General features: G+C 43.4%; 2 protein-coding genes across 2 annotated transcripts; both read left to right on the forward strand.

Moving 5' to 3' along the window:
* The first annotated feature begins 427 nt into the window (after positions 1-427).
* On the forward strand, positions 428-6823 carry tslig3a (tRNA splicing ligase complex subunit 3A). Its single transcript, XM_088934346.1, has 8 exons — positions 428-579; positions 1691-1839; positions 1994-2128; positions 2552-2736; positions 3326-3406; positions 3875-3991; positions 4262-4429; positions 5152-6823. The coding sequence occupies exons 1-8, from the start codon at positions 542-544 to the stop codon at positions 5839-5841; spliced, it is 1563 nt and encodes a 520-aa protein (XP_088790472.1). The 5' UTR covers positions 428-541; the 3' UTR covers positions 5842-6823.
* Positions 6824-7070: 247 nt separating this feature from the next.
* bub1 (BUB1 mitotic checkpoint serine/threonine kinase) lies at positions 7071-22821 on the forward strand. Its single transcript, XM_088934204.1, has 27 exons — positions 7071-7208; positions 7795-7962; positions 8330-8427; positions 10156-10215; positions 10326-10464; positions 12621-12817; positions 13328-13371; positions 13460-13551; positions 13830-13903; positions 14048-14232; positions 14345-14478; positions 14578-15062; positions 15150-15202; positions 15299-15418; positions 15930-16031; positions 16275-16371; positions 16463-16547; positions 16999-17176; positions 17296-17350; positions 18126-18355; positions 18655-18798; positions 18903-19003; positions 19704-19865; positions 20352-20509; positions 20849-21026; positions 21216-21322; positions 21687-22821. Exons 1-27 carry the CDS (start codon positions 7071-7073, stop codon positions 21880-21882), a joined length of 3780 nt encoding a protein of 1259 aa, XP_088790330.1. The 3' UTR covers positions 21883-22821.
* The last annotated feature ends 872 nt before the right edge of the window (positions 22822-23693 follow it).

Genomic DNA, 23693 nt, shown 5'->3' on the forward strand with positions numbered 1-23693 from the left:
CCTGACCTTAACTTCGTAGCTACTGATTCAAAGTCGCAGGCGGTCTCTCGTGCTGCGCATTTGAAGCACGAGCATAAAGCAAAGGTTCGTTGGCGCTGCAGGATCTGCGCAGGATTTGTGCAGAAACAGCTGATTGACGTTACCCGTAGCCAGTAAGGACCCGCGGAGCTGCGCAGATACTGCCGGACTCCGGGCTGCAAGAACGCACAGGCGCAGCTGCGTCAGCCAAAGCGAAGCCCCCTGACGCGAAATGATACTCTTCGGTGCCTCAGCAGTAACAATACGCGCTCATACCTCTTCGAAAGATTCTAACCATATTTTGTTAACGACGAAATGTGTGCTTTTGTGTACTGGTGTAGGCGTACTTGAGACGCAGCGTTTTTACTGGCGACACAGGCACGGCGCTGGCCAGCCCTCGCCGAGTTGAGAGGTCGGGTTAGGACCCCGGCATGCCAACCCAGCACCTGAGTGAGGGCAGGCACGTCTGCTTTGATTTTTTAATTTCTGTCCTTTGATCATTCGGAGGAACGTGTCGGGGAAAATGGAAAACGACATACTGGACGCGTTAGAAGACCTGGGGTATGTGAAACTGGTTATTTGATCAAACGTGACAGGATTCCGCGGCTGTTTGCTCACAAACAGTGAGGAGTGTGACACAGCGCGACTGTCACAAGCGTGCTGGCAGCAGCGTTTCTATTCTTAACATAATACGGGTTGTGAGTTGTGTTTGAATCAGAAGGAATCGAGTCACTGTTGTTGTTTGGATGTTTGACCGGTAATGTTAGGCTTTGCAAATCGGCTGCTCTCCTGGTGCTTCGTGTCGGTAAAGGGAGTTTCAGCTGTTCAAAATGTTCATTATTATCCACTAGGGCTTTATAGAAACATTACTAAAGACGTGGCTTTGATTTTATTTACCTGACATTCCTTGTTAGGTTATCGTTATTTAAGAGAATTATGGCGTTGCCGATATGAAAACACCGTATTATCCTGTGTTTTTTTTATTACTTTAATTGTGTTGCTGTGAAAACGTGAACGTGAAAGAACAAACATTTCATAAATTGCGTTAGGGAAGACCTAATTTATTTTCCCTGCATTAATAGCACGGCGCATGGAACCCAAGACTTCTTATTATTGTACCTGTAGGACTCTGTGAGCTGTATCTATCACAACTTTAGTAACCTGCTGAGTAAATTAAGCCACTGTAAATGGCCATTTCATTTCTTCAGAAATAAAGTAATGACATTTTACCTTGGGGTCGGGGTAACAGGTCAGACATCTTGCACGACACCCATCCATTTTCTAACCACTGCTTCCAGTTCAGGGTCGTGGGGAAGCCAGAGTATATCCCAGCAAGCAGCGGGCACAAGGCAGGATACACCCTAGATAGGATGTCAGTCCTTCTCAGGACGCACACAGAAGCACACGCACTCAACACCGGGGCCATTTTCCCAGAAGGCAGTTAACCAGCCAGAGCACCTGGAGTAAAACCCACGAAAAACCCAGGGAGAACATATAAGATCCATGCAGAAAGCACCCAGATATTGACCCCAGAACCCCAGCGGTGCTAACCACTGTGCCACCATGTCACCCTCCATCCTGTGCACTCAATGCAGAATTGAAATCTGTTTGAAGGGTCTGGAAGAGCCTCGATGTCGCTGCATGTGTTGATAAAGCCATTTGCTCTCGGCAGCTATAAGGGCCCTCTCCTGGAGGACGGAGCGCTGGACCAGGCAGTGTCCGGCGGGGCAGCCTCCCCCGAGTTCACTAAAGTGTGCGCTTGGATTGTGACCGAGCTCAAGCTCTACTGTAAACTGGAGGAGAACATCCAAGCCACCAACAGTAAGAGAGAAGCCTTTTCATTTTACTTGTGTGTTTCGGCTCGGCGAAAGCACATTCTGCAACTTCCTCGCTTGTTCTCTGTGTGAAATTCTGTGCAGGAAACATATCTAAATACAAGTAGTGTTCCAAAGCAGGCTGTCTCTTGTTTGCTCAGGTCCCGGTGAAGCAGAAGGGTTTCAGCTGGAGATCAGCGGCCTGCTGTCCGAGATGATGTGCCCCTATTCTGTTCTCACGTCAGGAGACGTCACCAAACGGCTTATGAACAAGAACAACTGCCTTCTGCTGATCAGTATGTGCACGGCAGTAGTCCATTCTTAAGTGAATCATTTGATGTCCCGGAAATGCTAATATCGGCAAAGCACTATGAAATCAGACTGAAAAGCAGTGAGACAGACAGAGGCACCAACACTGCATAGTGCACAAATACAGTGATGCAGAAATACTAATCAAATGTAGCCTATTGCTATAATCAACTTTAGCACAATCTTGCACTAGATAGAGAAATGCTGGCTGTTTCATTGGTTGCCCTGGAATTTTCAATTTTTACATTTATTTAAGTCTCAGCAGTGACTTAGTATCCGTTCTTTCCTCATGTGTGTTACTGAACAGGTTGATAGGATGTAACTGAAGACCCCACCGTTCATGTTGAAAAAGAAAAGATAAAAAGACCGTTTAGTGTTCTTAGATTAATGCATGTTTTAATGCTCTTCAGCTTACCTTATTTCTGAGCTGGAGGCCTCAAAAATGATCATCGTCAATAGACCGCAGAAGAAAGTGCAAGAGGCAGGAGGCAGTGAGGTTTTCATGGAACTGAAGGGGATCTGCATGGGACTGGGCATGTCCAAGCCCCCTGCCAACATCTCCATGTTCCAGTTTTTCAGTGGCATCGAGAAGAAGGTACAACACACAGCTCAGCTGGATTCTCCTTGGTATAGATGCACCCCTCACCAGACCTGAACTTAAACACAGATTTCCATGGCTCGGCATTTTGCTTAGTAATTAGGACTCAGATTCTAAGTAAAATTGAGCTATTGAACATTCTCACGAGACAAGCAGACATAAAACCCAGACTGGTGTTACACGGTCAGTGCATTAATTTTCTACCGTGCTCCAAACTGGTCATATAATTCACATTATTATCCAGAGCATCTTAACTTCCAGGACAACTATCTGAAGAGCACAAGAGTGTGCTGTGTAATGAGGGGAATTAAGGGGGTTAAAGTGTAATATGGGACTAGGAAAATTAGAGACATAAAATAACTTAAAGAGGAGATATATATTAGTTTTAGTGTGACTTCTCCCATAAAAGAAACAGTGTTATGTATTGAGTTTTGAAACCTTGGTTCTTAGATCATGTTTGTAAGTTCTTGTGTTTGTTTGCTTGAAAACCCAAATCCAAGTTCTTATCATCCTGCATGGCAGTTTTGGTAATAAAGAAGGTCCATCCAGTTTAAAGTTATGCAGGTGTCTTTATCTGGATCAACAGCTGAAGGAAGCTTTGTCCAAGGTGTCTCCTTATCACGTCGGAAAGCCCCTGATGAAGAAAACGCTGGGACCAGTTCACTGGGTAAATACTGCAGACGGTGTTGACTGCTGGTGGAGGAGTTATTGCAGGATGCAATCTGTTGTAAGGCAGATAGATATTTTAAAACTCAAGAAAAGGGTATAACAGACACAAAAACAGTTTATAAATACTTGTATTTTCTTGTAATTGTAAACAATCAGAAGGATTTTATATAACATTCCTTATTTTCTGTTATGGCAGGCCCTGTTTCACTTCATTGATGGGAACGGTGATGAGTGTATATCTGTCATTTACATTAGCACCTTAACAGACAGAAGAGAACATGCAAAAATGCAAAGACTACTTTGCTAGTAAGCCTGAAGGACTCCAGTGCAGTTACTCTTGTTTTGTCATTTTGCTAGCATGATATTGCACCCTCAGGAAGAACTGGCTGTGGTTTTAGTAAGGGAAAGTGATGTGCTTTGCTGTAGCACAATCTAAATGTAAAGCACATGATGTGTCCTTTGGCAGGAGAAGGTTGAAGCCATTAACCAAGCTCTTGCAAATGAATATGAAGTCCGGAGGAAGATGTTGTTGAAACGTCTTGATGTAACAGTTCAGTCATTTGGTTGGTCTGAAAGAGCCAAGGTAAGATGTTCAGTGAAGTTGAACCTTTTCTGCAGTGCTGTATTTTTTATAGATAAACCTGTGCTACTTTACATTTTGCTTTAAATTTTTACACAGTGACAAGGACTCAAAGAAAATGTGTCATTTTTCTTTGCTCAGTGATCCTTCATCAATTCTCTTACGCGTGTGCATTGCAGTTGTAAACGAGGTGTGTATGTTGAGGCAGAATCCTGGATGGTCATTTTTACTTCGGCTTTAACCAAAACTTTTTATTTTTAAATCTGAATTTAGGCTCATACTGAAAAGTTGGCCAAAGTGTACCAGCCAAAGCGTGCAGCTCTCTCTGCGAAAAGCACTGTCTCTGTAGCTCATCTCTTCGCCGCGCGGGAGGACCTCTCCAAAATCCTAAGGACGAGCAGTGGAAATATCCGCGAGAGGACCGCCTGTGCCATTAACAAAGTAAGGAGTCGCAGAAAAACGAACATACTTTTACCCTGCTGGTGGTGAGGGTTGATTGTACGTGCCAAAAAGAGAAGATGTCTTTATTTAAATTGAAGAAAAGGAGTATTTAATAATAATAATAATCATCCCTTATACTTATATAGTGCTTTTTTTTGACACTGCACTCAACAACCTCCACCGCCAACAGTGTTCCCCACCTGGATGATGTGACGGCAGCCAGAGTACCCTGGTACACTCCCCACACACCAGCTCTCAGTGGGGAGGAGAGCAGAGTGATGGAGCTAGTTCAGAGAAGGGGATTATTAGGAGGCCATGACTGGTAAAGGCCAGGACACCGGGATAACACCCCTACTCTTTTGGAGAAATGCCCTGGGATTTTTAATGACTGCAGATCATCCGAAGACGGCTCCTTTTTACAGTATAGCGTAATTTACTGGGGCATTAGGACCCAGACAGACCACAGGGTGAGTGCCCCCTCCTGGCCCTACTAACACCTCTCCAGCAGCAGCCTTAGCTTTCCCAGGTCTCCCATCCAGGTACTGACCAGGCTCACACCTGCTGAGCTTCAGAGGGCTGCTGGTTGTGAGTTGCAGGGTGATATAGCTGCAGGTGAAGTGTAGCTATTTCACTAACGTTGCTGAAGAAAGAGGTGACCTGATGCAGCTAGCAGGTGTCCTCGGTATCGATCAGAGGCAGATTTTCATGGTTGTGTCTCCTAGGTGCTGATGGGCCGTGTGCCCGACCGAGGCGGGAGACCCAACGAGATTGAGCCGCCCCCCCCAGAGATGCCCAGCTGGCAGAAGAGACAGGACGGGCCCCAGCAGCACGGAGGAGGCGGGGGCGGGCAGGGGTACGGGGGTGGCGGGGGCAGAGGAGGGGGCAGAGGGGGCTACGAGCAGCCATCGCAAGGGGGGCGAGGAGGCTACGACCGGGGGGGCAGCAGGGGTGGGGGGGGTGGAAGAGGAGGTAAAGTACAAGGAGGCTGGTCAGACGGAGGAGGAGGCGGCAGCGGTGGTGGTGGCGGCGGCGCGTACCAGGGCAACTACCAGGGCGGGGGTGGCTACCAGGGTGGCAGTGGTGGGTACTCCGGCGGAGCTTTTCATGGTGGCTTTCAGGCGCCGAGTTACCCAGGAAGTGGATACCAGGGTGGCGGGGGCAGCTACCAAGGAGGTGGAGTGGGCGCGTACCAGCAGGACAGCCGATACCAGGAGGGGGGGCACCAGGACAGGGGCGGGCGCGGAGGCCGAGGGGGCCGGGGCAGGGGCAGTCGTGGAGGCCAAGGAGGAGGCTGGGGAGGGAGAGGAGCGCAGAACTACAGCCAGGGAGGGCAGTTCGAGCAGTACTTCCAGCAGGGGGGCTATCAGTATAATCAGGCAGGCTTCGGCCAGGGCCGGCACTACGCCAGCTGAGGATAGCCCCGCAGTCATTGCAGCAGAGCTCACGCGTTCGGAAACGAGGAAGGGGGGAATACGCCTTAAACCTTTACAGTTTGCACAGCTACAGTGAGAGCCTGACAGGAGGTTGAATCTTTTTAATTTGTGCTGGTAAAGGAATTTTGTCAGAGAAAACCGAAACCTGAAATTTTCCTTGCCAACAAAAAAAGGGATAGTTGCCAACAAAAAAACAAGTCACATTGTTAATGATTTTTATTTCTCACACTGGCAGTTTTTGCTTTTGATTTTTTTAATCATATAACAGATGTGACAGTACCTATGCAATCTTTTTTTTGTATTGTAATAGGGTGTTCCTTATGTGAGAGAATAATTATTCCTCATATTTCTTTTCACTCTGGATCCTGCTTCTAAGAATTACCTTCAGATGATTTAATTGTGTCCTACAAGCTGAAAAGACAATATGAGCTCTGTTGTAGTAACTAAAGCTGGAATTTGAATAGCCTTATCCTCTGGATTATTTGAAAAAAAAAAGGATCTAGTCAAAGTCAAAGTTCAGAGGCTGAGTATTTAATACCACTACACTTTATAACGGTCTGCAAAACTACATGCACATTTCACCAGGTCTGGGGCTCGGAAACATGCTACCGTGTAGTGAAATTCTTGCAGTCCACCAATAGAGTTGTTTGACTTGAAATTTACTTGAAAGAAGTTTTCTTAAATTTGCTTTAAGCATGAGTTTACAAGGTTGGTTCAGCAAAAGTATGAATGAGTTGGTGACAGAGCCATGGCCATCTGGGAAGATGACCTTGTGCACCCGGAGGTCTTCTGCTAATGCTGCACCCTTCTGCTGACCAGCCCTGCTTACGTTTTTTGTTACTCAAGAAGGACAAGAAGTGACGTGATACCGTTTGTTGGCTAGTTTGTGTACATAAGTTATGAGAAAATGCTTGAAAGTGTAACTAAATGACAGGTGAGCAATAAAGAAAACTTAAAAATCTGTTTTTGTCTTTGTATAGAGGAAATGAAGCTCGCAGTTAGTGTGTGCATGTGCTTATTGGTGATTTTGCAGCAACATTTAAGTAATCCAGTGAAGGGAGCTCATACCTCTCTGAAAGGGAATTCTGCAAGCAAGTAAAATCTCCACTGGGTAACTTTTCATTACAGGTATCCCTTTCCTGTTTGGGGAAAAAATACAACATTTAATTAAAACAGGTTTCACAGTTATATTACTGAGGTTCCGGGCAATGGAGTTTTATACCTTGGGGCCTCCCACATGGCTCAGTTGTCAGCTCAGTGGTGCAGCGCCCCCTGCAGCCTTCCAGGGGCTGGTGTGCAGCGACACGCCTGTCGCCCCATCAGTGCTGAACCCCCTGTATGGCACAGTGCTGCCTCTGGCATTTAGAAGATGAGTGGCTCAAAGAGTCTGCCCACACTTTCTTCTGTTCTCCTCCCCTGCACAGTCCCAGGGTCACGAACATGGAAAACTCACAGAGTTCCTGATTCCTAATTGGGCGTGTCTGACAAAAATAACTGGCAATTCATAATCGAGTAAAACAAAATTCACATATATTGAAAAGTATGTTGAGAACCCAACCCAAGGAAGGTGATGTTAAAAATGACAAAATGGTGAGTTGGTTTTGGGGGGTAAAAGGTGGCCCAGCCACCCCAACAGTGGCAGGACAGTATGGAACATGTGAACTCCAGGCAGAGAGCACTCTGGGTCCAGAATTGAATCCAGGGACCCAGCGCTGCAAGGCAGCAATGCTAACCACTGTGCCAACAGCCCACCCACGGCAGCAACACTTACCTGTGTACATATCTCTTATCTCTGGAAAGTTTCTTGGCAGTTCTAGTAAAATCACACAGTTGATCAGACTTTTGAGGCGGAGATTTGTTTTGAGGTGAGACTGATCATATCCGTCTGGAACCTTTCCGCCTCCTCCACCAGCTCTGGCTCCTTTCCTGCAGGAGAAGTGCCACTCCACGTCCCGGGAGCCGGTTTGCCTTGGCAAGGTCCAGTCTGCTGTGGTCTATCCCTCTTGGTGCTGCGCTGTTATTGTACCTGACCCTCACCCTTCATCTTGCTGGTTCTGGGCCCACAAGATGGCTGCGTGCAGCTGTTTTAGGCGATTGAGGGTTCGTAGGTGGTCCAGGTATTCATAAGAACAAACGAGAGGTTACAAATTCAGCCCATTTGGTAGGTGGCTGGTAGTTGATAAAAGAATCTTATCCAGTTTCTTGAAAGAAACCAGGATATCAGCTTCACCCACTTGGCTACTGTAGGTAGCTTGTTCCATACTCCCACAACCCCTTTGGTAAAGAAGTGCCTTCTGGTCTTGATTTCAATGACAGCAGAACTTGCCTGTTGAATGCTATCTCCAGGCCTGGCTCCAGGAATTGAGTGTATCTCAGATCCCTGTTACAGTCCAGGTTCTTTTGCACTTTTTAAAAGCTTCTCAAGTCTTGAGTTTGCTTTTTTGTTTTGTCTGGAACCTCGCCTCAGACCTGGCCCAGCCAGGAGCTCTGGGTTCTTGATGACACAGCTGAGCGGTTCAATGAAACACAAATGTCCCTCCGCCACTACAAAGGCGTCATGAAACTGTAACATTTGAAGTATCTGTCCTATTCTACAGTTAAGGAATTCTCTACTTCAAGCACCTCTGCTCAACAGGAGTCTCCGGTTCAGTTCTTACTTATTCTATACAGCTCCTCCCTTACTGTGTGGATCTGACTGACAGTGGGTCAGCGCAGCCTGACTCAACACTGGGCCTAATAGGTGATTTCTTCTTGCAGGCTGTCATAGCAAGTTCCAGTTTCGCTCAGACTGTCTTGTTTCCTGACGCCTTGTCTCAGAGATTTTTCAGTCAGTTGGCAGCTGGGAGCACTCCATCTGCCACAGCGCAACCTTTTCACTCAGAGTCAGCTCAGCGCTAGTACTGACCCTGAAAACATCAGGCCTAGTGCTGGCTTTTAGTTGCAAATACAAGATGTACATGGTCTTACTAAATAGTCCTTACCTTGACTTTTTCAATACATACAGTACTACTGTATTCAAAAGCTGTATTAATACAGTATATACTGTATTATTATGGTACACAACAGCTTCTGCTGTCATAATGAGAGCTGGCAAGCCTGTCAAAGAGCTGCATGACACCTTACCGACCGACTGCACCTGCAGATCGTTACAATTTGCCAGTGCTGGGCTGCTGCACTGGGAAACTTGAGCTCATTCTGCCCTCTGGTGGCATCACCTTGTAATCCTCCCTCCGCGGTTACTTCTAGATCTGTCTGTCTGGTTAATCTTGTGTGAGGTATCATTTGGCAAAGAGTGCAAATGTTTAGATAAGGGGGTCTGGTTTTAAATGTCCTGTTTTTTTCAGTTAGGTTTTTTAACACATATTCTTGATTTACTTTTAAGTGATTCATGGTTTCTGTGATTTCTCTGAAAAATACTGTATTTTATTGTGCTGCATTCTAGACATTTCTGCTATTTCGCACTACATTTGCAATTTTTCCTTTGAGGCTGTTCTCTTATCGAAATAAACTTTATTTCACAGAAAAAAATCACAATAAGTACACACTCTAACAAATGATCAAACTCACATCAAATAAGAACTTCCTTGATCAGGTGATTGTCCATTATCAATTCGTGCAAGTGGATGATGGGGGCCTGATTTGCACAATGAAAGACTCCCTCCAAGCCCTATCACTTTTTATTGTCCGGGCCATTTATTTCCCTATCCCAGCTCTGGAAACAGCCTTTTTGTGAAAAGAGGGACCTCAGTAAGATGGCGTAGCAGTGGATTTTACTACAGGAACTCGTGGACTCTCTATGGGAGCCAAACCCATTTCCGTTTCCGGCTTGCTAGTTCACGCTGATTGGTGGTGTGCCGTCGTGACGTCTAGTCCAATCTTATTGGCTTGTGAAGAAAGTTTGAAATGTAACGACTGTGCGCCGAGTTTGAAGTTATTGCATGGGAAATTAAAGGGAGGCGGGGAAGGATATACAGAGGATGTGTTTAGTATTTACTTTCGTTTAAGTCAGCTATAGTGTGTATAATGGATATCGGTGCATCGTTTCAGTAAGTATTGTAAACCGGTTTATCTCCGCGTAGCAAACCGATGTGTTAGCAGGGTGTATATCTGCAGCTGCAGTTTTCAGCATGATTAAAAATGTGCATTTTTGTAGTGCACTTATTAGGTCAATAGGATACCAGTCTCTTGCTCTTCCTAACGCTGTAAATAGTAACCAGTTAAAACACAAGCATCAGTTCGATCAATTAGTAAAACAGATCTTGGTAGCTGCGTAATGTTTATTGACTTTTGCAGGCAGTTCGAGGCCAGTGTGAGGAGCTACACTGGAGACGATCCGCTTGAGTTATGGATGAGGTAAGGTTTTTAATAGTGACAGATATTGCTACTAGTTATTTGTTGCGCTGAAAAAAACACGAATGGCAAATACAATAAAAGTATTTTAATCCCCTGTGAAAATAATGCAGGTACATTTCGCACCTGGACGATACTGCACCCTCGGAGGAGAGAACCATTTCTCATGTGTTGAATCGTCTTGTGGAGAATTTTTTTCATGACAAACGGTACCACGATGACATAAGATATGTTAAGAGCTGTATAAGATGTGTAAGTACTATTGTTTTCTGTTTCACAGTTCATTTTACCCTGATGTCTGCTCTTAAAACAAAAAAGCACCTGGGGGGTCAATTGCACCGAATTTTCGGATTTGACACGGAGCCGTTCGTACTAAATTGCGGACTAGTTAAATAATATGGTACCATTTGGAGATCATCTCTAACTCTGAGCTCAGTTGCAGCTAAAAAAACGTGGTGCACAAAGTTGGAGAGCAGCTGAACTTGGGTCCAGCACTGTTGTTGTTCTAATTCCCGTGAGCTGCATTGAGCTCTGAACGTTTCAATTAATCTCATCAGTATGTCAATTTGTAGACTATTATTACATTTCCTGTCTCGTGTAAGTATCTAACTGAATGTCCCTGGCAGCTTAATATTAGTTTTTAATTTAAGGACGGCGTTTATGTTAAAACATACCACTTGAGGCTACGTACTGTAACTAGTAATGCGATAATCAAATGCAGTTTGTCACGAAACAGGCGAGTACAGCGGCTCCGTGTTTCAGTTTGAACACGTATTACAGCCGCTTTTATTTTAGTTGATAAATGATAGATTCAGACGGAGATCCTTCAGAAAAAAACAAGAGAGTGATGAGCTCTTTTTTTCCCAAGTATAGATTATATTTATAGTATTGCAGACCCAAATGTACGTTTTATGCAGTTTGGGGGGCACGTTTTTTTTATGTTTGTGGCCTTTTTTTAATTTGAGGGAGTGAGAGTAAGGTACGTTATAGGTATCGTGAGTGATGAATGACAAAAGGACATACTGCATATTGCTTGCAGATAAGTTGGCCCATCCTTCTGAAAAGCCCCAGTACTGTTAGCAATTTTATTTCTTAAGCAGAATTGGCATTAATATAAGGTGCTGATACATGTGTGAAAACTAAAAAGGTAAACTTGAGAGACTTCTGTCACGGATCTCTGCAGCTCATTTCAGTTCAGTGCTGGTCCACTGCTCTTGTGAGCCTTTGGAATTTGAAGACAGTCCATTCAAAACCAGCACCGTCGCTTCGGCAGGTGCAGTTCTACACAGCCTTGCCATCGACTGGGATGAGCCTCCTGTTCCGTCTCCAAGCCGTTTGACGCGCTCGGCTGTTTCAACACCGGTTTTATTGGACCTCAGCCACAGGACAGAGGAGGGACACTGTTCCGAAGAACTGGCATAAATAAGCACTTTTAAGAAGATGGCAATAAGTGTTTTTTCTTTAACATATCCTTACATTTGCCTATACAACTTATTCTCTGTACCCCAGAATCCCCAATATCTCTGCCTTCCCCTGAGAAACAGAAGTTGAGTCCTATCGCAATAAAAAATACAGCACATCTATTTACACCCAAATGTGACGTAATGCATTGGAGACCTACACCCCATTTTACTAGTACTGTATTTCCTTAATTTCAGTTCTCTTCACTCCCCAAAATATCAGAAAATATGCTGACATACTAGGAGCTCTACATGCTTTAGCTGTAATATTAATAATAAATATAGACATTAAACACCCTTAATAATCAAGCACATGTATTAAAAAGCATATGTATTCAATTGTGAATTTTGAGTTATTGTGGTGTGACTGGGATGTAATTTTAGTTAAATATTACAATAATTTTCAAGTGAGAGGTCTATAAGTTCCTTACATAGTGCCGATATTATTTCCACTATATGCGGGAGTGTTCTGATGTGGACCCTGTGTTCAGCCTAGTCTGCTGCTGGGGTGCTTAAACCATGTGAAGAGGTGGTTTGAGTTCGCCCCCAACTCCAGTAACCTCTAGAGGGCAGCAGCTGTTAGCAATTCATTACAATTAAGAACATGATTAGAACAGTGCCGATTTCAGCAGCCACGTTCGAGCCAGTTGGTCTTAAGCTAGAGCGCTAGTCTAGGCCGGCGCTGCGTGCCAACCACTGGTTGAACTCCAGTTGCTTTCAGTTTGTTGCAGTTGACCTGAAAGTGTTGACTCTGTTTATATTGTCCATCAATGAATTATGTTCCCATAATGGATATAAAGTGACAATCTAGCTTGTGGTCGGTGTTGGTTACTGGTTCTTGTGCAACATTGAGAAGATGAGACAGGTCGCGTGTTGTTGATATGGATTGCTGAACAAATGCGTTCTTTTTTTTCTCATTAATTCTAATAATTCGTTCTTGCATTTCAGTCACGGTTTTATAAAGACCCTTTACAACTGCTCCGTTACTTGTATGACCATGGCATTGGAACCACGGCTGCTCATCTGTACACGTCCTGGGCGTCGGAACTCGAAAGACAGGGGCAGCTCAAGCAGGCTGAGGCTCTGCTTCAGAGAGCAGTGGAGATTAAGGCTGAGCCAGCACAGCTTTTACAGGACTACTACGGGTAACCCATCTTCTCTTATCTCTTCATCCGTTTTACTTTGAATTCAGGGTCGCAGGGGAGCTGGAAATTTTCCTGGCAGACAAAGGGTGCAAGATGGGATACTGCCTGCGTGGAACCAGTGAATCGCAGAGCAGACAGACACTCACATCAGGGCTGGTTTTCCCTGAAGCCAGTTAACCTACCCGTATGTCTTTGAACGGTGGGAGGAAACTGGAACACCCAAAAGAAAAGGACGCGAACCAGGAGAGAACATGCAAACTCCACACAGACCAGGTCTGTGTCCAGAGTTGAATCCAGAGCCCCAGTGCTGCAAGGTTGCAATGCTAACTGCTGTGCCACCATGCTGCCCATCTTCTCTTTAGCTTCTCCCAGAGATCTTGTGTGAGGGTTGCTTACGACGTCAGGCTGCTGTCCATCCATCTCCGACCCAAACGAAAGAGGATCAGGACACGTGTCTTCTAGTGCAGTGTGGTGTTATTATAATTGGATTTCCTTCTCAATTTGTTTTAGGAAGTTCCAAGCTAGAGTTCTGCAAAGACGGACAGAAGCACAAGGTAAGGCGAAGAAGTTGTTTGTTTCCTGTGATGCCACGTTGTCGGCAGTGAGCTGAGAAAATCAATGTTTTCTTTTTGTGAATGGCAGGTGGACCACGCCCTCTTCAGAACCTGCAGTTGGTCAATCAGATGGAACAGCCGAGGTTTCCAAAGGGATTGGCTGCTTGTTTTCAAAGCAAGGTATTGTGAAATAAAAACTGCAGTTTCTTAGACTGGCAATTTCACAAACTGGACCTGGCCTGAAAATAGCCCCAAATAGGTCCGTTATGTAAAAATGAAATGTTACACGTGTTATGGCAACAAGCAAAACATATGTGACATATTCTGAAGGGGTTTAAGCTGCAAGTCATCAAACAGTGGTTAGACTGATGGGCCTCCTCTTGTTTGTGATCTATGATATGGACTGTAATGTCTTGAAATACAATAAAAATAACAGGCCATCTTTTTTCTTGTAACAGGATTGCAAGCCTGAGGCATGCCAAGATGTTTATAAAAGCCAGGCCGCATTTCCGGTAGACAAAACTGAGCACATGTGAGTCTGAATACTTGCCATGTCTTGTTAGTTAAGACCTGTCTGTGATAGAGCTGCTGTCGGGTCAGGGCTTTGTCAGGGATGTATCGGCAGGTTCTCCTGGTTTTGAGGTTTACACAATATCCACGTTGTTTTTCTTTGCAGAATCTCAAAATCTGAAAACACGGCTTTAGACCAACGCAATCGGGGGGCAGGCAAAAGTGTTCAAGAGTGCGCCATGTACTGCAAAAACGACCTTGTCTGTGGAGACTCTGAGCTGTCCTTTGAAGAGTTACGAGCAAGGAGGTACTTTTATAAATGTAAGCTGCAGGAAGAGAAGAGACAGTTGGGTAAGTGTATGTGTTTAGCTCCTTTTACTTATTTTAGATCATTTTAAGTTGAATTGGAAGTCGTGCAAATCCGCTGAAATGCTGAATGTGCTAATGTTTTTTTTTAATGCAGAGGAATGTCACGCAAGGAAGAAAACGTTAGAGCCTCAGTCTGCACAGTTTCAAAACGAGAGCGAGACAGCGAGAGAGATGAACAGCAGACTCAGCTCGGCGCAGGGTTTGGGGAGCACCAGCCACCTGCAGCAGGCAAGAGCTAGCTTGCATGTACAGCAGCGTCTGCAGTCGTTACTGGTTCTCATCCGTGGTCCCTGCTGTACTGTACTGACGCGATGTGCTCCGTTGTAGGGCCCTGCAATTTGGGAAGAACAGCAAAAGGCCAGCCTGGAACCTGAGCTTGCCCAGCAGCCCTGCAGAGAACCTGGCAGTGCCCTGCTCCCAGACAGCGTGCCAACATGGGCGGAGCAGGGCCAGAACGCACGAGGGCCTGAGAGCACCCGTTTGCCATCTCTGCTTCTCGGATCTTTCCGCGCGGGAACTGAAGGGCTCGCTGCGTCCGACAGGCAGGGCAGGCAGTCCAGGCCGGCTGAGCTGCTGCAGCAGCGCTTCGCAGCCTCTCCGTCTGCAGCTGCTGAGCCCCGAGACGACTGCCGCCCCGTCCCTGCCGCAGGAACTCGGCACAGCTTTCTCGGCGCAGACTCCATGGGCTCCCGGAACCCCCCCGGCCTGCAGGATGAGGACTGTGGCTGTCCGAGTCGAGAGAACAGGACATACCTGAACCCTGCCGCAGGCCCCAGACCCACCAGCTTCCAGCAGCAGAGCTATAGGGAGCAGTAAGTACCAAGGGCTGCTCTTTCGCCTTTACAGCTTGCACACCCACAGCGAAAGCTCTGTATGACCAAAGCATTTCCTTTTAATAGGGATGTGTCTAAAACAGAAGACAAAGTAGAAAGAACAGAAGCAACAGGAAATGGTAAGTTGTACCCCAAACCGTAGGCTGATTTTGTTTATGGACTTGTGGCTTCTCAGAGTGATGAGCGTATGTGTGCTTTTCTGGTTTCTTTCTCAGTTTCTCTGGGTGGGAATGGGACCATGCCCCATGTCACCCCCAACACGTCCCTGGGGCTCATCCAGGCTACGCCGTCCAGAGTGCAGCCGTCCCCCACTGTTCACACCAAGGAGGCTCTGGGTGAGCACCTCTGTCCTGTTACTTCTCTGAACCTTTCTGCTGGTTAGAAGCTGCGCTACACAGCCTGCCTGCATTCTTCAGTATAACCTGGATTATGATGTGCCAATTGATATATATTTAAAGCATCAAAATGCAGTGATGCTGAAAGGAGTGAAGGAGTTCGACAACATTAATTCCAGTATGCTACACCTTCACTGATTGACTGCATCTTTTTGTTAGACAATTGTACAAGAAACTTTTAAGACCTGTGTTCTGTCAAAGGTTTAACAAATTCCGAGCCCAGTCCTTGATAATGACCTTGATTGCGCAGGGGTTGTTGCGTGTTTCCAGGTTGGAATTCCCGATTGTCGGCTCGGCTGAGGTTTCGATTCGTTGCACACCACATCACCAATCATGATGACGATATATTTGTTCAGTGGGCGATGTTAATAATCACGGAGCGCGAGCTGTTCGATCGTCAGCCGGCTCTCGTTGCTGTGTCCTGACCTTTTTTTCCGTTATTTGACTGTAGATGTCATCATGGACATGTTCCAGGCACCAGCTCTGTCTCTGACAGATGATGGATTACACGACAAAACAGATGAGAGCTTTGAAGCCTTTTGCAGAAACACCAGTAAGAGTGCAAGACCTAATATTTTTAGGCTGAAATATCATTAACTAGAGGCACCATGTTGAATGGCAGCTTTTTGTTGTATTTGGTAATTCAGCATGTAATAGATTTAATAATCATAAATAGTCCTGAGCATAGATATGAATTTAAGTGTTTAAAGACATTGTCTCATCCCTAATAGTATAAACTTATTTAGTTATATTGTGTTAAATCCTGGAAATTCACTTTATTTTCTTTATATGAAAGGTGACTATCGGCCCCAACAAGTGCTGCCTCCTAACGTGGCACCCGCAGCAGCTCCATTTTCTGTCTTTCAAGAAGACAGTGACCAAGAAAATAAGTGGTAAAATATTTTTCTCTGAGGTTTTCCTTTCTGCTTGTAGGTATTGCATTTGAATGTTTCAGTTAACGTGTTTGATGCATGGTATTTTCAGTGTTGCCCAGAAGCTGGACAAGACTAACTCAGCAGCAGGCTTGCGAGAACATCCTGGATTGAAAACAGTCCCCTCAACTCAAAATGTAAGGACATGGGTTTTTCAGTGTTCTCAGTTCTCCTGTCCTGCAGTCCTTGCACTGGCTTCCTGTCGGGTTTCGTGTCGACTTCAAAATCCTCGTGTTCTCCTGTTCCATTCTCCTTTTATGCCCCAAAACTCTGGAACTCTCTCTCCAAAGATATCAGAGAGTCACCTTTCCTAAACAACCTCAAATCCAGACTCACAGCCTTCTTCTTTAGAAGAGCCTTTACTGAACTGGTTCTGTTATTCACCCCTCTGCTCCCACTGTATTCAGTACCCCCATCTACTGTCTCCTCTTACTGTGTTTTTTCATTGTTGTTTTTCTGTAGAGCACTTTGAGAAGCCACCTTTAAAGGCGCTATATAAAATAGTTTATTATTTTTATAATTCATGACGTTACTTGATGCAGGTTTGGTGTGTTTGTGTGGAATAGCTGTGTTTTATGTGGTGTTCAGGATGCTGCCCCAGTTGCGGAGTCCGCAATGGAAGACTACACTGTGTGGGCGGCGCGCTGTAACAACACTCTGGCAGCCTGTCCTAACACCACCAGGGACTTCGCCTTGTCGGCTCAGATCGCTTCCACCCCCTTCCACAGCCGAGCGTCCCTGCCATGGGACACCCAGGACACACAGGGTAATCTCAGGGGTGTTACTCTTTATCAGCTTTGCTTTGTGTGCTGGCTTATCTCCAGCACCTGTACCTTATCTTGTGCTTTGAGATCTTGTAATGGTTATGAAATCCTCTTCACACAGGGCTTGACGCCTCTGAAGAAAATCTCTACCAGTTGCACAAAACCAGGAAGCTCAGGTATTTCAGATCCCGTCACCAGCTGGTTATAGAGGGAAGTGTATATATATATGGCCCGGGAGAGTGGTGCCTGTGTTGTGTTGAAAGACAAGTGGCTTAGAGGTGGGTGGGCTGGAGGACTCTTGCCAGCACTTCCCCAGTCACACAATTGGTTATTCCAAATTGGTGAGTAAAACTAAAATACTTGATTCTAAATTTATAAAAAAAGATTTGAAGGTAGTCAAGTTAAGTACCTCACTGTTTCCAGATTTCAGTTGGTAAAACTGTGTGTGATGACAGCACATGTATTGCAGCAGTTAATTGTTTACTTTTGCATGCATCTGCCTTATCTGAGAATGGGCGGTTATGCTTGACTGGAAAGACTAGTTTACAAAATTTCTCAAGGTAGCCGGACGCAGTTAAGAATTTTTTTCAACTGAGGCTGGTATGTTTTCTGTAGTAACAATTTTAAGATGTCCAGTATTAGATGGCAAGATAAATTGAAGCCCTAATTAATGTTCATCATGTAATGTTAAAATACATCCAACTCTTATTTAATGTATAGATTCCAGTGGGGAGCTACGTCAGCTTGCTCTGGCTGCATAGGAACAACTAAAGTTTAGTTCCCCGCTGAAGAATAGAAAGGAGAAACATTAAAGAAGGCTCCACAGCCAACACATTTTCTCCTTCTACTTTTCAGTGAGGAATTACCCTTTACTTGCTTGTTTAATGTAGAAGTATAACCACTCATTGGTATCCTCATGATAAGGGACAAAGTTTACGTTCTGTTTTGCAGCCCAATTACCGAGCAGAGCCCGAGTACAGAGGAGGACTTTGCGTCTCAGTGTGCCCACGGCAGCGGGAGGAGATCGGTGAACGCTAGTAGCGGGATCACAGCTGACGAGCCGGAGGACAGACACTTGAAACTGGTCAGCTCCCTCTCTGAGCACAAGCAACTAGCTCTCCAGCCTGCTGTCCCGCAGGAGGAGGAGAACCAGCTCAGCCACCCCCCTTCAAGGGATCCAGGTACTAGGGGCCTTCATTCACAAAGGCCAACAATTCCTTCTTCTACAGCGCAGTGCCTCCTGACATACTGATATACCGGAATGAATTTCAGTTAACCCACACTATTGATTTCTGTAGCTTTGCAGCAGATACGGTGGGCCTGTGAGGCTGTTTGTGTTTGATAACGTTTTCTTCTTGATGAGTGATGCCAGAAAACAATCAAACTGGAATCTAACGGAAAATAGAGTTTAATAAGGTGAATGTGGGCTTAAGAAAAATAAAATATCAAAATAATGTTAATACAAAATCTTCTTGCACAGCACACGTGGTTTCAGATCCCTGGGATGAAACCCTGATCAAATGTCTGCTGTCCGATCTGCCCACACCCCTCCACACCTCTTCCAACTTCTTCACCTGGAAAAGAAATATCCCCAGCATTTCACCAAAAATGACTGTAACTGTTGGTAAGAAAACAGCTTATTTTTTGTCCTAGCGGTTTCTTGTAACCTTTCATTCTTGATCTCAGTGCAAGCTGATAAAAAGTGTCATTTCCTATTTCGATGTCTAGGTGATGCCCCTTACCAGATCGACTGTGTCCTTGGCGAAGGTGCCTTTGCCACAGTTTATCAAGTGTCTGGACTGAGCAAGGCCAAGAAGCTTGTCTTCAAGGTACAATGGTCATAACGCTTTTGTCACTTCTCCGTTTCCAAGCAATGTGCTGCTGTGTAAAGGATCAGTAGTTTATAGTCTACAATTAGAAATTGAAAGGTTGCACTAAATTGTACGGTGCAGTAGCATGAGCTTGTTTAGAGGCTTCATTTAATTATATCCACATAATTAAAGATATACTGCTGCTCTGGAATCAGTCCAGAGAAGAGTGACTTGAGATGTTTCCAGGTGTAAAGGCAACAGGCTAAAATCTAAACTTTTTAGTCTTGAACAGAGAAGACCGTGAGGGGACATCATTCAAATATTAATATCTTCAAAGACACTGACAAAATCAGCCTGGTGAACTTAAGGGAAAAAACAAGAAGACAAATAGAAACTTAGAATCCTCAAATCACTTGACTTGTAGCAATCAAATTACATGGATATTACAAATGACCTGCTCTCACTTGTTACCATTCTTGTGTTCTGATTAGAGCTTGCTTTCATGAGACCTCACTCTTGTAATGAAAGACTTTTTGGTTCAGTGAAGATAAAAGAACATGATAGACTAATCTCACTCTTCGAGTCTGTATTTGTGAACCAGATACCACATTATCTTAAGCTCTGTTGTATTCCTGTAGCCTACATTCTGTTTACTTTATTTTGGGTGTCTAACTGTGCTTTGTGAGGTTTGTATAAACTTTATTTCTGCTTTTCACAGGTCCTCAAGTCTACCAGTCCTTGGGAATTCTATATTGACCGTCAGCTGAATGAACGACTTCAGCCCAGTGTACGTCATCTTTACAACAGCTTGTGCTCAGCCCACATCTTCCAGAATGGAAGTATTTTAATGGGAGAATTGTACAGCTGTGGAACTTTGCTGGTATGTATAACTGAGCCTCTCATCAAGAAAATTCCTATACCCAGTAGGAAAAGGAAACCTAAGATTTACTAATTCCAGAGACAGGATGAGTCCTTTTTAATGAAAAGTTGTATTGCCTTGATACTTTAAATGGAATTAATATACAGATGAAATAGTTAACCATCACAGTTTAACTCCTCTTTATGACTTGCGTTGAGGTCACTTCAAAGAGTCAGAGAGCCTTGTCTGTTATGTTTACAGACTGGCTAATTTGTAGGCATAACAAACATTGAAGTCTTCAGCCAGGGCTAAGGACCAGATTAGAATTTCTCCAGTGTAACAATGGGGGAATCATCCTCAGGACAAGGCTTGTCAAAAATACCCACAAGGAGATGCATTGTGCTTTATAGTACTGTTGACAAAGGACAACAAAGCAGAGAAACATCCCGTAATTTAAAGTGTGCAATATGTGAAAGTTGATTTGTGCTTTCACTCTTCTTTCTACAGAATGCAGTAAACCTGTACAGGAATTTGAGTGAGAAGGTGATGCCCCAGCCTCTGGTTATCTATCTCTCAATCTGCATCCTGCACATGGTGGAGCAGCTCCACAGCATTGGCGTGATACACGCGGACATCAAACCAGACAACTTCATGCTGGGGGAGAGGTGCGCACGTGTCACTGCTTGGTTCTAGAAGACATGGGCAGTATCTGACTTGTACTGTTATGCCTAATCTAATATACCACCTTGTCTCTGTCTATGAATTTCAGTTTGTGAAGGATAAACATTAGAGGATAAGTTTGCAAACAAACTTAAAACTTAGTAAACCAAAATTTAATTCGATCACTTTTGTCCTAAAATTGCATGATGCAATTTGTTCTGCCAGTAGTACAGGACAACCATAGAAATTAATCCTAATCTTAACTGGCAATCTGGTTTTCTTGTGTTGTCATATATGCTTTGATAGTTATTTGATTAAAATCTACAACTTTATTTTTCATTCAGATTTCTTGAAAATGAGTGTTTTGACCCAGAAAACCTGGAGCATGGGCTGTCGCTGATTGATTTTGGACAGAGCATTGACATGACCCTTTTCAAAGATGGAACTGTGTTCAAGGCTAAATGCATGACGTCTGGGTTTCAATGTGTTGAAATGCTGATGGGTCAACCATGGACATATCAGGTAAGATTTTAACACTGTCAACTGTATCTGTTTTATAAATAAAAGATCATCTAATTTGTTTTATTATCATCTAATTTAAACTCATCATTTGTTTTCTAAAGACGTTTAAGACCTTCATGATAGCACTACACTAAATACTACATCACTAATTACTACAACACTAATTCTATAAACGTGACTGTGTTTCAGACTGATTACTTTGGAATTGCTGGTACAGTGTACTGCATGATTTTTGGCACCTACATGAAAGTGAAAAATGAAAATGGTGTTTGGAAACCAAATACAGTTTTTAAAAGGTAAGTTTATTCTATTGTTTATGTCATCTGTAACTACAGGTAATGAAACTGTTGCAATAAAACAGAATTATTATGCATATTTGCAGCCTCAGTCTTCCTTTTCTTTTGAGTAATTGCATATCCCAATTCATTTCTGAACATTCCCCAAATTACTCAAGTCGCAATTCATCTTCAGAAATTCTGGTAATATCGTAATGCTTCAAGAGCTGGAAAAATACTGAAATATTTTTGAATTTTCCTGTTTTGTCTAACTGTATGCGGTCAGCTTTCCTCTACACTTAAATGCACTTTGTAGGTTAGCGACAGATGCAACTCGTAATGTAAGGAAATCTCTGTATTTTGACCTTTTTTTTCTTGCAATAAGGAATCCCCACAGTGAAATGTGGACAGAATTCTTTCACACTTTGTTGAATGTACCAGACTGCAACTCCCTTCCCTCTCTGAAAAGTCTGCGGGACAAGTTGACAGCTGTGTTTCTTCAGAACTACAGCACCAAAATACGAGCGCTGAGGACCAGACTGATCGTGTTACTGCTCGAGAGCAAGCGTTCACGGAAATAAGATGCTTTAAATTGTGAATTACACAACTCACTGCTGAAGAACTCAAAAGTATATTGCCTTATATGCCTTAAGGCATTTGTTTTTTCTATGTATGTTTTTTACCCTTCAAAAGAAAATCTAAGTATTGCTGAATAAACTTTTTTCAGATCTGGAACTGTTAATTGTTTTGTAGACTGTGCCCTCCAAAAGTACTGTATAGGGATTTCAGAGGCAAATTTGTTATACAGTCATTTGTATTTCTGAAAAGATAAGTTTGAGCATAAAGTTTTGTGTTCAATGTTTTATTTTGGGTAATTACATGCATTAATTTTATCATATTAAAACTATAATATATTTGAAGTTTTTGAGTAACATTGAGTGTATAAATCGGTATTTAGTTGCCAGTATCATTGTGAAGGACTTGAAGTTCTGCAGACTTTGTATAATCTTGTGAGATGCTTTCCTGCAGCTACTTTGACATATTGCCTTTTTGTGAAGTGCTGACTTAATTTCTCATTTCATCACGTAAAATGCAAGACCGATTGGATATGAATCTGAAGATAGACTAAGATTTTCTGCTTTTTCTTTAACAAACCCCTGGGTTGCATCAGAGGTGTTTTTGGTTAGGTCAGTTGTATGTTGGTGATGAGTCATGTACCCCATGTCCAAAACAAAATCCCAGTTCAGACTTCACAGTTCCAATGCTCTTTGGATTAGAACTCAATACCTCAATATACAGAAGAAACTTGCGTCCTTGTCTGTTTGGGTTGGTCTAACATGAAAATGTTAATCCCTCAGAATTTGTTTTAATTTAAACCACATTGATTGCCAGCTCTTTCTGGCATATACTGTAGTCCCATTACCAATACCATCTATCCTGCTTGTTTTCCTGGAAACCTGTACTCTGTAAATTTAAATTTGTCCTCCCTTGTTTTGGATGTAGTATTAAAGATTTACAGATTAATGGGGATGTAAGTGACCTGTTGTAATTTCTCTTTTTAAACTGTGAATATCAGTGTCGTTAAAACTAATTTATCTTTTTCTTTGGTACTGTAGTGGAGATAAACTTTCTTTTCCATTTCATCAGGTTCCTGTTATGACATTAGGTTGAACACTTATTATTGAAAAACCACCTCTGTCACTGAGAGTTAGAATTGTGTGCGTATTGTGCAATCCACACTACAGATTACATTTTCCAGTGTTCAATACAATTAATATTAGTGATGCATAACAACTCAAAAGTAATTGGTTTTCTCACTATTTCTTCTCATTAAGAGATTAAAATAACTAGTTTTTGTCCCTGGTTTCCTCTTATTTCCAGTTAATATATGTAAGCGAAACAATTCTACTCATCACTCAGATTTATTCCTAAAGTGATTTCTATTTGTTTGCATCACCTGTTTAGTTGTTTTAAGCTGTCAGTCGTCATAACTTTCTAATCTTGCCAAAATGTTAAAGGAGAGTTATTTTATGTTTATGTACCGTTTTTAAAATATACCTATTTAATTTTCAATGTACAAAAATAGTACATAAACACGTAGGATTACTACGTGTACACTCCTTTTTTGTAACAGTTGTGTTATTGCTTCAATAGATGCCTCAATTTTCTGCGTTGTTCTATTACTTTAAAAAAAATAGATTACACCAAACACCCGCCTCGCTCGAAATGACGTATTAACGTAGACCAATCACAAACGTGTAGACTGGGTCCTACTGGTCAGGGTTCTCTGTCTGGATGCCGGATAGAAATATATTAAGAAATCTTCGAAACAACAGTAGATTTCAGCTAACTCAGTAAGAAATTGAAAATTAAATATAAATTATATAAACTT

Source organism: Atractosteus spatula, chromosome 15 (assembly GCF_055471065.1).
Source record: "Atractosteus spatula isolate fAtrSpa1 chromosome 15, fAtrSpa1.hap1, whole genome shotgun sequence".
NCBI classification, from domain to species: Eukaryota; Metazoa; Chordata; class Actinopteri; order Semionotiformes; family Lepisosteidae; genus Atractosteus; species Atractosteus spatula.